This window comes from Anguilla anguilla, chromosome 17 (assembly GCF_013347855.1).
Source record: "Anguilla anguilla isolate fAngAng1 chromosome 17, fAngAng1.pri, whole genome shotgun sequence".
In the NCBI taxonomy this organism is placed as follows: Eukaryota; Metazoa; Chordata; class Actinopteri; order Anguilliformes; family Anguillidae; genus Anguilla; species Anguilla anguilla.
The window spans coordinates 19,094,347-19,108,605 of NC_049217.1; the positions used below are offsets into that span (position 1 = coordinate 19,094,347).

Sequence of the window (14,259 nt, forward strand, 5' to 3'; positions counted from 1 at the left end):
AGAGCGGTTTGGCAGGTGTGTGTTTTGAGGTTTGCTTTTGTGGCTTGGGGGGACCTGATGAAGTGATCTGAAGATAATTAGTGAAATGACTGGCGTGGGTCATTAGAGTTCCTGTGATATGGATTCAGGTGACATGTAGAAGCTTGTTCTTTTTCAGCTAATAACAGAGCGAACGATTGAAAGAACTACATTTTCAAAAGTGCTGCATCTGCTCAAAACCATTCATACCGCACTACCATGGTTTTTCTACAAAATTGCTGGCGTACCTTTAGTTTTACTAAGTGTAAAAAACACAAGCATTTTCACCTCTGCTTCTGCTGGTGAACCCTGGTGTTTGGTCTGCCTGTAGGGTTTGCTGCTGTACCCAGCACGGAGCTCACGTAGTATGCATGTGTCACTGTTGGGAAATGTTACAGCTTTTTGCTGATGAACACTTGTCAACCTTCACCGCCATTCTGTGAGTTGGGGTGTGAGGGGGTGGAATGGGGTGGAATGGGGTGGAATGGGGAGGGGTGAACGAGCTCAACGGCCGGATTTGAATGCTGACATTTTCCCGGCATCTTCAGCTTCCTGGTGGTGCGCCGTCCGTCTCCTGGGACCGAAGGCTTACCTTGTGCCCTTTGCTCTTTCAGAGGGTGAGGGGAGCGGCGCAGGCGTGGCCGCGGGGAGGAAGCGCACCATATCGGGAGGCGCGGAGACCGGCGGACCGGCAGAGAGCGGAGAGAAAGAGCAGCCGGAGCGGCAGGAGGGGCTGGAGAGCCAGAGGAAGCGGCCGAGGGTGGAGAGAGACGAGCTGGAGGCTCACATAGAGCTCAAGATCAGTGGAAACGCAGACAGCCGACACAAGCTGGAGAAGGTAGGCGGAGCCGGGGGGGGGATGCTGTCTCATGGGAGGGGCCACAGGTGGGGGGGGTACTGTCTCACGGGTGGGACCACAGGGGTTCTGCAGTCTTGTGAGCGTGGCTGCAGTAGAACGCTGTCTGCCGCTTTTTTTTCATGGCTGAGTTTATCACTATTGTTGCTATGGAGATACTAAAACATGGTATTTTTGTCTTTCCCCCATCCCCACAGGTGGTGCAGCAGCTGGTGGCGGAGCAGCTTCGGGTTCTGCAGCTCAGTGTTTTCGACAGGAGTCTGCAGGAGCTGAGGGAGAGAGTGGAGAAGATCGACTGCGCCACAAAGCATCAACACACACTCGACACACTGCAGGTAACCAGGGCAACAGCCCTCCACCGACACACACTCTACACACTGCAGGTAACCAGGGCAACAAACCTCCACCAACACACACTCTACACACTGCAGGTAACCAGGGCAACAGCCCTCCACCGACACACACTCTACGCACTGCAGGTAACCAGGGCAACAGCCTTCCACCATCACACCCTCTACACACTGCAGGTAACCAGGGCAACACACCTCCACCAACACACACTCTCTACACACTGCAGGTAACCAGGGCAACAAACCTCCACCAACACACACTCTACACACTGCAGGTAACCAGGGCAACAGGTCTCCATCAACACTCGACACAGGAAACCGTCCTCCTTCCCAACTCTGTGGTCTGCAGTGCTCCACTCTGCTAACTTCCGTACCTTCTTTTCTGCCAGGCCAAGATCGCTCGACTGAACAAGAAATTTGGAGCTGTCAACCAGGCCAAGGAGAACCTCAGGAAACCCCAGGAGGTGAGAGGATAAGGGTCCAGTAGGACTTAACCAGAGGCGGTCTCACTTAGTACGGCATTAGTCAGTGTATCTGGTCTCACGGTATAGCATGGTTTAGTAACTGGTGTGAGTACGGCATGGATACCAGAGGTGGAAAATCCAGGTTCAGAAAGTAAAAGTCCTCCCCAGTGTTTTGTTCCAATCACCTGGATTTTACCAATTAGCACAATTCTTCAGCCTGGGGGGAGAACTAACTAGTGAAATCAGCTTGCTGAGTTCATGGGTAGAAGAAACTCATGGCAGGACTTTTACTTTCTGACCCCTGACTTTCCACCTCTGATGGATACTGAGTGGGCTTGCCGGGTACGGTATGGGTCAGTGACTGGTCTCACAGAGTATGGTTACTGTCATTAACTGGTCTCATCATATACCACAGCGACACTATTACATTTGTTTAAATATCTGCACTTCATCTACTATCTATTGGTGGTCGTTGTACCAGACACTTTTGTAGGGTTTCGGTCAATATGACAACCTGCGAGCCATTCAGCTAGACGAGAATAAAAAGAAAACAAACCGGAAGTCATTTCATGTGCATCCAGCCAGCACTGACAGCTGCTTCTCGAATAATTTGACTGCTAAATGCGCAAATGTAAATGTGAATAACTTATATATCGAAGGAGAAAGGAGCTGAACCCACCGGACTCTTTCCCCCGTCGAAAAAGATAAAGTCAGCGGTATGGGAATATTTTGGTTACCGGAAAACACCAGACGGGCGCCACTTAGAGAGGGAAGGTCGCCCAACCTGTAGAAAGTGCGGGAGAAGAGTGGCTGCAGGAGGAGGCAATACGTCAAACATGATCTCCCATTTACGGGACCATCACCCATCGCTCTATGCCAAATTTAAGGTAATGACCGTGGTAATAGCTAGCTAACATTAGCCCGATAGTTTGCCAGTTAAAATAACTTACCATTAGCGATCTAGCATTCTTTATTCACTTTGTCTTGAACTAACACCAGGGATAACTGTGTCCTGTGGATATACTCAACACTATGCTAGTGCTGATGTTTATTAGGGTTTCATAAAATATGCTAAAAGCATATTTTTAAACAGAGCCATGACAGGTAGCGTGGTTACCGAAAAATTGCAGGGGGTGGTGAGACGCCCCCTAGATGAATTGGGATTTGGGACAGTGCAGGATTTCACAGTAAGGCATTTTAGAGCTGCACGATACCGTGAAACCGTGATGTATTGGCCTACAGTCGTCCTACCGACAAAATCTCATACTGGCCGATGCCAGAGCTTAACTCGCTGAATCGGAACTCAGCACTGCTCAGTCAAGTCAACCTGAGTGACAGTAGCTGTCACATGAATCCTGCGTACTCACTGTAAAAACCGGCTGGCTGGATCACAGGCCTACATCTTGGCAGAATTAACCCAGCGTTGAAAAAGATTTATGTGCAACTTGAATGCCATTAATGTTAAGATGATTTAGTGCTTCAATTAAGTTGTAGATGTAGCCACGGGGGGTGGGGGGGGGTTCAGGTTTGAACTCTTCCCATCCCGGAATGCCAGAGATGTGTGTGAAATATGTGGAATTTGAGTACGGAAAAGGAGTTGCTTGGTGTTCAGTGAAAAAAAGCCTTCATTCATCTTCAATTCAATTTTAAAAGTAAGTGACAAGTATTAAAAGTGAGCAAGTATTAGAATGTCTTAAATTTGATTTAGCAAGGTCTTAAATATTTTAGGCCAGATTCTAATTCAATATCAAATGAATTTTGACGAATGTAAGATTTGAATTTGAATGCGATTCACCGATAGTTCAGATAACATTTAATTGTTTTGTGTATTTTGCGCAAGTTTTCAATGTGTGTTGTCATGAGACACACCATGTGGTATATACATTCCATTTTGTTAGACATAGCTATAAGGGTTATATTCCTACAATTTTAACTAACCAGCATGAGCCAAGTTTGAATTTGTTGTCTAGTTTGACAAATAGGAATGTTTATCTGAGTAACTCAGATGGTTTTTAAAATATTTTCACATAGTTAGCAGCAAACATTGCATGGAAAAGAATATGATAAATCAGTATAGCTAGCTATATCAACACAGCTAGCTGTTCATAGAAAAGATACAGAAAACATTTCCAAACTAACAGACATTGGGCCTCATCCGAAAATAGAACTTTTCTTAAATTCTTCTTAATTTTGTTCTTTGTTTCCCAGTCTTGATGGCCATCTCATAAACTTACAGACTTTGCTGCACATTCTTGAAACGTCCACTAGAGCTCAGGCTGTCCCACTGTAAAATGGGGAAGAGAACGAGGGCTCACTTGACTTTACGAGCACTTTACGCACGCTTTCTACAAATCTTCAATGCTGCAGTCCTTACCTGAGGGTATTACCGAAAATTCAGTTGAGGTCAATGACGTAGGAGTATGGGGAGGTGGGCAATATATATATATATATACATGTTTTCATAGGTAAGGGAGGGTTATAATTTCCATACAAGTGCACGTGGGAAAAACTAAGAAAACGTGGCTCTTTCTGTGATTGACCGAAGCGATTAAATGCACTAGCATGTCAGTGCATTTTACTCGTATTACTAGTGGCAACTGCCCTCTGGTTTTTATTTAAACTTCAAGCGCTTGTTAGGCTACTGTTAATACAGCTGTGCATGTCATTTCAGTCTTTTCCCAATGCTGCGTATGAGATCTGTTGGCTAAATGACTAAATGAATGTTTTTTAAAAACCCTCCAGCTGTGATTTCTGTCTCTCTTTCTCACGTTTTTCATGATTTTCAACAACTTTGCCGTGACTGCTCTGCGGAATATGTGGCCAATATTTTCAGTGACAGACACCCAGTCTGTGATTTTATGATCCTGCATGAACTTGAATAAAAATACAACATTTTTCATTTCTTATCACTTGCGCCGCCTCTCATGTCATTTTTCTCTCAAAGTCGTTAGAATTCTCTTTTTTCAAAGCTGTTCTGTAAAACTTTCTCAGACATGCTCGTCGGTGCAGCCCCTGGCTATTCACAGTTCCTCTGTGCCTGGTTCAGGTGGTGGATGACTTGCCTCTTCCTCTCTTGTCAAATTAATTGAGTTAAGGTTGCATCTGTCTGTCTCTGGGCAACATCACATGTTGGGTGAGATGAGAGGCCTTGATTTCACCCTTTGTATAGCTCTCAAGTCCTTGTCCACTCTGCCTGTCCCCTTAAATACGTCATTAGTCTGTGAATCCATAGGCCGCGAGTCCAGAGAAAGCTCCGTTTGGGTTTTGAAGTTCCTACGAAAAACCAAGCGTGGGATTCATGAAACATGCACAGACCTTTGCTTTTGTGTGTTTCCCAGGTATAGCAGACATGCACATGAGTTTGGGAGGAGACGAGGAGACATGTTACCCCCAATATTTTCATATGAATTCATTGCTGGACTAGCAAGTAGGCCTATGCTTGTGAGACTTGATGTTTGACTACGCAAGACTAGGTGGTCCAACAGCGTGTCTCCCCCAGTTGAAATGAAACCGATACCTGTGCTTCCGGGTGCTGAATGCCAGCTGTTCGTAAATTGCGTGTGCCTGTTTGTGTTGATAAAAATAAGGAAAAACTTTAGCAATCCCTTAAAAGGAATGCTGACTTCAAGTTTCTTGTGCAAACATCAGCCATTTCGCGCTCTCCACAAACATATCTGCACAGTCCTGAAAGATGCATTCTGTCCTCAAGGCATGTTTAGCCAAGCAATACAAAAGCAGTGAATAGGCAATTGCTAATAATAATAATAATAACTGTTGTTATTATTATTATTATTATTTTTGATTTGACTGTTATTTCGAAGGGTATCGCGTTGGCTACATTTTCACTGGAATTTTGACCTTAAATTCCATTTGAAGTGGAATTAAAAAGGTCGCAAAAAGTGTTAAATTTAACTTGAGGGTGGCTGCAGACACCCTGTCATTCGTAAATGTCACATTACGATGGCCAGGCACAGCAGCCATGCTTGGAGAGCAACGGTCTTTTTTTTTTTTTTCCACTGCAGTCATGTCCAGTGTCTCCTGTCTCTCCAGCCCCCTTTCTAACACGAAGGCCTTCTGTTTTTCTGTAGATCTCTTCTTCATCCCTGATGATAAGCAGCAGTCCCGCTCAGCGGTAAGTCTCCTCTCCGATCCCGCTGGCTGATCCCTCCATTTCTGCTTCCAGCTGTGAGCCACCTCTCATGTCCCGTAGTCCCCCCCAACAGGCTGACCCTGAATCGCTTTATTCAAAGTGACACGCACGTTGACTTTTCAGACAAGGCTCTGAAAACAGGACTCTTTGCACCATGGCGTTCCCGTGCTTTGACAAAATGGGCGGAGGCGTATACGTAGTGGTCCAGCTGGAGTTCACGTCTAATGGAAACAGGAATTCCATGTCTGCCAAACACAAACCTTGTTCATTTATTCGCAAGAAGGCAGCTTAACCACGTGGGTACTGTCACATTATGCAGCAGCGACTATCTTCTGGGAAAATATTTGCTTTTCCCACCCAATTCGGTTGCATTTGGCGGCAAAACGCAAAGCCTGGCTTTTGGGATCTTGGTCTTTCACACGGTCCGCCCAGTTCAGCTGCTGTCTGAACATGCTGTGTGACGCGCTGTCTGCAGGCCAAGTTCATTCTGCAGCTGGTTGCATTCAAAGAGCAGTTTATTTAGCCGCAGCAGCAGCAGCTGGCAGCACAGGGGTTGCATGCTAGACTGCGGCCTGCAGAACTGACGGAAGATGTCCCCGCTACAGCTGAGATTACAGATATGGAAGAAAAACCCAATAGGGAGTGTAGGGGAATGTTTGGCCACACATACAAATTACATTACAAGGTACACATTTTACAAACTGCATACGTGTTCTAAGGTTTTCAGTCTTCCAGTTGTAGTTTGATTTGGATGCAACAAATTTCAAAAACATCAGGCTACACCTTTTTGACTGTGATTGTTATAGTGATTGTGCCATGGGCACCTACGAATAAATATCTAAGAATACATTTTGCAGTTTAAAAAAAAAAAAAACAAAAAAAAAAAACTTGCCAGTAAATCCATGTAAACAGAGAAACATCCAGCCGCACTAGAGTCATCTTGGATAGAAAGCTCCTCCTGTAGATCTCCTGGCTCAACAACAAAGCCCTGCATGGCCTCAACAGCAGCCTCTCTACGGAGCCTCTGAAGGAGTAGAGAGTGAAAAGCCGAGCTGTGTGACACTGCCCTCTGGGGGTGAATATTGTGTACTGCAGCATGTTTGATCTGGACTTCCTGAGTCCTCCACCTCCCTTTTCCATGATACACTTCTCTGTCCACTTCGCTTTCTTATATCTCCTCTCCTCTGACTGTAAATCGTTGTGTGCTGTTTTGTCTTAAAATATCTGCTATGGTGAAGTCATTATTACTTCCTGCTCCTTCAGCCTACTGAGTCCTTTTTCTGCCTCTCTTCACAGGACAGGCAGGTCCATCCAGGACTCGAAGCGAACGGAGCAGACCCTGAGCCCTGCGAGCTCCACAGGTGAGCTTTCTGTCCTCCAGGGGAAGACACACCTGTCAGCTATAGCCCTGCCCATCCGCTCAGTGCAGCTGTGCAAACTCGCCGTAGTGTGAGCGTACACACAAGCTGTTTGATGATTATCGGTCTAATGAAATTCTCATGAACTCATATCACCCTCCCAACCTTTCTTCTCTTCGTCTTCCTCACCTGCTTTGCTCTGTTCATCTCTTCACCTCGTTTTCCTCAGTCTGCCTGTCTTTTCATACTCAAATTCAAAAAGCTTTATTGGCATGAAATACACCTGCCACTTGAAATACACATATTGCTAAAGTGTACATACAGAAATATAGAAAGACATTAGAACTTGAATGTAAATTCAATGGAAGTAATTGCTATATCTAACTGTTGCAACAACAGCAACAACCTCTATATCAGAGTAGTAGTAGTAATAATAATAATAATCTCTCTCTGGCCTGTTTCGTCGCTCCTAGGCCCTGCTGGTCAGTCCAAGCTCCTCTCAGCCCCCAGCCCCCCCACCTCCAGCTCACTGGCCACGGCCCCCGTTCTCTCGCTCATCAGCACGTCCAGCTCCGCCTCTCCCTCCTCCTCCCTCACGAGTGCGCCTCCCTCCGCCCCCCACAGCCAGGCCCCGCCCTTCAGTACGAACGCCCCCGGCAGCCCCGCCCCCAAGCCCGTGTCCCTGCAGCCGCTGCTCATTCAGCTGCCCCTCGCCGTCGCCAACGCCCAGGGCGGGACCCTGGTGGCCAATCACAGCAGCGGGGTGGAGCTGGTTCCCGTCACCTCGCTGGCCGGCGCGAGTCCCCTGAACAAGGCCAAGACTACCACCGCCACCACCGCCTTCATCATCCAGAAGACGGCGGCGCCCTCCTCCTCCTCCTCGGCCGGCCTGCCGTCCTCGCCGTCGCTACCTCAGATCACGCTGGCCCGGGCCGCCGGTCACCCGGGCAGCGGCGGGATGTTGGCCACGCCCGGCTCTGCCGTGTCCGTCACCTCCGCCCGCACACCCGCCCAGTGCGCCTCGGCCGTGGGCGCCACTTCCGCCTCCTCGCTGCCCACGTCCTCCACCCCCGCCGCCACGGGGGGCCAGTCGTCCGGGGCGACTGCCTCCGCCCCTCTGTCTGGAGCGGCGATGGCCTCAAAGACAGGTACACGCACGCGGCAGCAGCCATCTCAGTAATCCACTGCACACCACAGCGGACTGCGGCTGCCACTGCAGCGTTAATTAACCATGGGGCTGTCTGCAGTCTATGCCATGCTAATATCTACCCCCCCCCCCTCCCCTCGCCTCCTAGACACTCAAGCTACAAGCCGTGCCCCTGACTCCACAACTACAAAGTCATCTGCTCAGGTAAGAGCGCAGTCCCTAAACAATCACTCGCCATCCTAACAACAGCACTATTATGTCACTGCATATATGCTGTAATAAGCACCTGATGGACCTGGCTTGTGACTTACTCACTCACTCACTCGCATTTAGCAGGCTGAAGATTCTCCACAAGGGGGAGCTATTAGCACTCAAGTAGCTGAAACTGGTGGCACTTTCAATTATTTCTGATGTGTGCTGCATGTTACCCTCCCAGTAGGACACTCTATCGGTGCTACTTAACAGAGATGCTTCACATCAGTGACGTCAGTGACACTGCGCTAGATAAATCAACTGGCACGTTTTTCAACCGTCATGTATAAAATAGTGGAGTAGAGTGCTGTGTGAGTGCTGTGTGGTGTTTGAGATGAGCTCAGAGGCCTGTAAGAGTAGATCGCGGTTATTATTAATAAAGTTTTGTTTCGCAGGCTTCTCGTAGCACTAAGGCGGGGGCTGTCATTGACCTGACTGAGGATGATGATGATGTACTAGGTAAGTCCTCTCTCTCATTCCACCTCACTCTACTCCTCTCTCTCGGTTGCATGCTGTATGAGTGTGTTGTGTGCAGTGTGCAGTGTGTCTAGCATGTTGTATGAGAGTATGCAGTGTGTTGTATGACTGTGCGCAGTGTGTCTAGCATGTTATATAAGAGTATGCAGTGTGTTAAGAGAGTATGCAGTGTGTTGTATGACTGTACGCAGTGTGTCTAGCATGTTATATAAGAGTATGCAGTGTGTTAAGAGAGTATGCAGTGTGTTGTATGACAGTTAGCAGGGCTCTCTAACACCGTCTGTCTGTCTGTCTCCTGCAGTGACAGGAGTAAAGAAAGCTCCGGTCCAATCAGGCGCCAGTGTGTCAGCATCCCCATCCTCCTCATCGCCTTCATCAGCCGGCCAGCGAGCATCCGGGGGCCCTCCCCCCCTCACCAGCCACGCCACCATGCACGTTCAGCCAAGCGGTAAGAGCATTACATTACATTACATTACATTACTGGCATTTAGCAGACGCTCTTATCCAGAGCGACTTACACAACCTTTTACATAGCATTTACATTTATACAATGTACATTTATTTATTTATTTATTTGACAGGGACAATACTCATCGATCATCATCACTATTATGTGATGTAAATGTGCCAGACTTAGCTAGATCGCTAATTTCCATCTGATGTCCCTGGGCAGGCTGGTGTTAGCACATTAATAACAAGTAGACCAGACTAGAAGCCATAGTACAACATTAAAAGCTCATAAAAACAGACACACAGAGCTTGTAAGCAGGCATGAGCAACACAGAAGCAGGCACATGCAAAGGAACAATTTATACACTGTATTTGTATATACATCGCCACCATGCGCTCAGCCAAGCGGTAAGAGCTTTACGTTACCGCCATAAACGCTCAGCCAATCTGTAAGAGCTTTACATTACCGCCATAAACGCTCAGCCAATCTGTAAGAGCTTTACATTACCGCCATAAACGCTCAGCCAATCTGTAAGAGCTTTACATTACCGCTGTAAACGCTCAGCCAATCTGTAAGAGCTTTACATTACCGCCATAAACGCTCAGCCAATCTGTAAGAGCTTTACATTACCGCCATAAACGCTCAGCCAATCTGTAAGAGCTTTACATTACCGCCATAAACGCTCAGCCAATCTGTAAGAGCTTTACATTACCGCCATAAACGCTCAGCCAATCTGTAAGAGCTTTACTTTACCGCCATAAACGCTCAGCCAATCTGTAAGAGCTTTACGTTACCGCCATAAACGCTCAGCCAATCTGTAAGAGCTTTACGTTACCGCCATAAACGCTCAGCCAATCTGTAAGAGCTTTACGTTACCGCCATAAACGCTCAGCCAATCTGTAAGAGCTTTACATTACCGCCATAAACGCTCAGCCAATCTGTATGAGCTCTACGTTACCGCCATAAACGCTCAGCCAATCTGTAAGAGCTTTACATTACCGCCATAAACGCTCAGCCAATCTGTAAGAGCTTTACGTTACCGCCATAAACGCTCAGCCAATCTGTAAGAGCTTTACGTTACCGCCATAAACACTCAGCCAATCTGTAAGAGCTTTACATTACCGCCGTAAACGCTCAGCCAATCTGTAAGAGCTTTACGTTACCGCCATAAACGCTCAGCCAATCTGTAAGAGCTTTACGTTACCGCCATAAACGCTCAGCCAATCTGTAAGAGCTTTACTTTACCGCCATAAACGCTCAGCCAATCTGTAAGAGCTTTACGTTACCGCCATAAACGCTCAGCCAATCTGTAAGAGCTTTACGTTACCGCCATAAACGCTCAGCCAATCTGTAAGAGCTTTACTTTACCGCCGTATACGCTCAGCCAATCTGTAAGAGCTTTACGTTACCGCCATAAACGCTCAGCCAATCTGTAAGAGCTTTACGTTACCGCCATAAACGCTCAGCCAATCTGTAAGAGCTTTACATTACCACCATAAACGCTCAGCCAGTCTGTAAGAGCTTTACGTTACCGCCATAAACGCTCAGCCAATCTGTAAGAGCTTTACGTTACCACCATGCACGTTCAGCCTATAATTTCCATAATTTCACCTAGTTTGCACACAGAACAACTGCTTTATGTTGCCAGGCAATTCTTGTCGCTAGGATGCACCGATCTCAAAATATCAACGACCGAATTATGATTTGCAAATATAAACACATTATGTGCTTAGTCACCTTCATCAAATCGACACAATTTGCACACAGTCACCGCAATCACATCCACAGTTCAGTCACCTTAATCACGTTCACATAGTTGGCAGACAGTCATATCCGCACAGTTTGCACACATCAACCTAAAGCACATTCACACCGTTTCCAATGAAGAGGAGTTCTGTGGAAGTGGAATTTGCGGTTTTTAAGTAGTTGCAGAGATCAAAGGAGGGCGGTACCAGAGTAGCACTCTTGTCTGTCCATCTGATAAAAGGACAGCGGCGCGTTAGAGAAGCGGGGCGTTGGCGGGTGAGGGGGCGGTAAGGTCAGCGAGAGGTGTGAGGACCGCAGGCATTTTCACTGGTGATGGCAGCGCAGACACACCCAGGATTAGCGCTGTTTGAACAGAGGCTCCGCCCTGCTTTGGACTCGGTGTGCGTGAGCTGCATTAACCTCTCTCAACTGCCAAGTCCTGCCGCAAAACCCTGCCCCGCCCACCCGATACCGCACCCTGCCCCCACCTCACACCTGTAGAGTTTCACACAGTACTGTATAAAACCCGCTCCCAGTAGTTACACAAACAGTACTATAACCCTCCTCCCTGTAGAGTTACACACACAGTACTGTAAGCCCCCTCCCTGTAGAGTTGCACACATAGTACTGTAACCACCCTCCCTATAGTTACACAAACAGTACTATAACCCTCCTCCCTGTAGAGTTACACTCACAGTACTGTAACCCCCCTCCCTGTAGAGTTACACACAGTACTATAACCCCCCTCCATGTAGAGTTACACTCACAGTACTGTAACCCCCCTCCATGTAGAGTTACACACACAGTACTGTAAGCCCCCTCCCTGTAGAGTTGCACACATAGTACTGTAACCACCCTCCCTATAGTTACACAAACAGTACTATAACCCTACTCCCTGTAGAGTTACACTCACAGTACTGTAAGCCCCCTCCCTGTAGAGTTACACACACAGTCCTGTAACCCCCCTCCATGTAGAGTTACACACACAGCACTGTTACCCCCCTCCTTGTAGAGTTACACACACAGTAACACACACTGTGTTAACCCCCCCCCCCCCCCCCCCCCCGCCCCTCTCTGTTTTTTCTGCAGCTCAAACTACAGTGAATGTGTCACAGAGATGCCAAGCTGTGGCCCCCAGTCCCTCTAGGGTCCTTCCTCACTCCTCCTCCTTCTCCTCCTCCTCTAAGTCATCCGTAACCCTCTCCAGCTCAGGCACTGGGGCAGTTGGGAGTGTCAGGGGGGCAGTGGGGGTAACTGCAGCAGTGGGCAGTAACCGGCAGGGCAGCCCGCAGGCCACAGGTAACACTGAGAGTGGTTTAATACAGAATACACACACACACACAGACGAAGCAAGCACGTGCAGGCATGCATACACAGGGCAGGAGACACCTCCGCACGGCAGTACTCAATACTGAGAGACAGGTCTCATTCAGTGCACACTGTCAATTTAGAGCAGTCTAACTGTACTATTTGCGCTCTAGACAGGCGGGCAGTCAAACTCTGTACTAATGTGCGTTCTTGCTTGTCCTTTCGTTTTCAGGACCAACAGTGAGGTCGTCCCCTCAGAGTACTCAACATCTGAATGGACCTCAACTCACTGTACACCATCGCCCCCTGCAGGTGAGATGACAGAAATCCCAGCTATGGGAAAATATGGTATTTCCCAGCAACGTAATATTGCAGTGGCAATAATGTATATGTTTGCCCATATTTAGCGTTCCAATATATCTATAATACTAATTTATACTAGTTTCGCCCCAATCAGGACTCGCTGTCGAAAAGCCTCCCCTCCGCAGCCGCGGGACAGGGCCCCGCCCACCCGCCGGCGAGCCTGCCCCCCCTGCCCTCGTCCCCGGCGCCGCCCCCGAGGCTGCCCCCCGAGGCGGCGCACACCACGCCCCCCCAGCAGCCGCAGCTGAAGCTGGCGCGGGTGCAGAGCCAGAACGGCATCGTGCTGTCCTGGTGCGTGGAGGAGACGGACCGCAGCTGCGCCGCCGTGGACAGCTACCACCTGTACGCCTACCACCAGGACCACTCGGGCCCGGCGGCGGCCGGCGGCGGCCCGCCCGCCTCGCAGTGGAAGAAGATCGGCGAGGTGAAGGCGCTCCCCTTGCCCATGGCCTGCACCCTCACCCAGTTCGTCTCCGGCTCCAAGTACTACTTCGCCGTGCGCGCCCGCGACGTCTACGGCCGCTTCGGCCCCTTCTGCGAGCCCCAGTGCACCGACGTCATCACCCCCGCCTCCGGCTCCAGCTAGGAGTGGCCCCGGGGCCTGCTGAGAGAGACACACAAAGGGCTGTGACACAGCGACCAACCGCCGTGACTATCCAGCGCTTTTTTAAGGTTGGGACGAGACCGACCGGAAACGTCCAAGGACAGTGTTCTTTACCCCTCTGTCTGAGCCCCTCCAGATCAGAAGTGAAGGAAGGGAGACGGGACAGGAAAGGTTACCGTTGAAACTTTTCGTTTAAATTTGCGTTGCTCAGATATTTATACAATTTTTTGTTCTGGCTTGTCCGTTTTTTTTATACATAAAAATAAAAATAAATAAAAAAACAAGGAGCCAAAAACGGTAAAACTGAAAAATGTCAGAAACGTTTATGGTTTAAGGAAGCGTATTAAACAGAGTCCACGTTTATTCCACATAGAAAATAAAATGGGGGAAAATGGATATGTTAATGTTCTAGGTTTTGTCTGGTAACCAGACTTTAGATGAATGAGAAATTTAAATAAAGTTAATGATAAGTAACACATGCTTGCTTTTGTGTGATTTGTGAGTTTGAACAGAAATCATAACCCTTTTAAGAAATAAGGGATGTTGGTCTCCTGGGGGTCTTGTCATAAGATGCTCTGCCCTTGTGGCCATGCTCATATCGTTGTTGTTCTTGTTGAGGGAAAACGTAAATGAAGCTGTTCCTCATTTTTAAAGGGAAGCTGTGTGTCGTATTTATAGGACAAAAATGGTTGTTTAGGCTACTTCCTGAAAAGTA

The 14,259-nt window shown here is 48.2% G+C and overlaps 1 protein-coding gene across 7 annotated transcripts in view; it reads left to right on the forward strand.

Annotated features, from left to right (window-relative positions):
• Window positions 1-14,022, forward strand: part of LOC118216170 (activating transcription factor 7-interacting protein 1-like) — a 51,838-nt gene extending 37,816 nt beyond the window's left edge. For 4 of the 7 annotated variants that reach the window (XM_035397227.1, XM_035397226.1, XM_035397228.1 and 1 more), the window contains 12 exons: window positions 633-856; window positions 1,072-1,209; window positions 1,614-1,688; window positions 5,777-5,820; window positions 7,135-7,199; window positions 7,670-8,344; window positions 8,492-8,547; window positions 8,991-9,054; window positions 9,374-9,520; window positions 12,359-12,568; window positions 12,810-12,889; window positions 13,020-14,022. In XM_035397227.1, coding sequence (XP_035253118.1) covers window positions 633-856; window positions 1,072-1,209; window positions 1,614-1,688; window positions 5,777-5,820; window positions 7,135-7,199; window positions 7,670-8,344; window positions 8,492-8,547; window positions 8,991-9,054; window positions 9,374-9,520; window positions 12,359-12,568; window positions 12,810-12,889; window positions 13,020-13,526 — 2,285 coding nt within the window. In that variant the 3' untranslated portion in view covers window positions 13,527-14,022. The remainder of the gene's footprint in view (window positions 1-632; window positions 857-1,071; window positions 1,210-1,613; window positions 1,689-5,776; window positions 5,821-7,134; window positions 7,200-7,669; window positions 8,345-8,491; window positions 8,548-8,990; window positions 9,055-9,373; window positions 9,521-12,358; window positions 12,569-12,809; window positions 12,890-13,019) is intronic. The other 3 variants (XM_035397229.1, XM_035397230.1, XM_035397231.1) reach the window with 3 other exon arrangements.
• The last annotated feature ends 237 nt before the right edge of the window (window positions 14,023-14,259 follow it).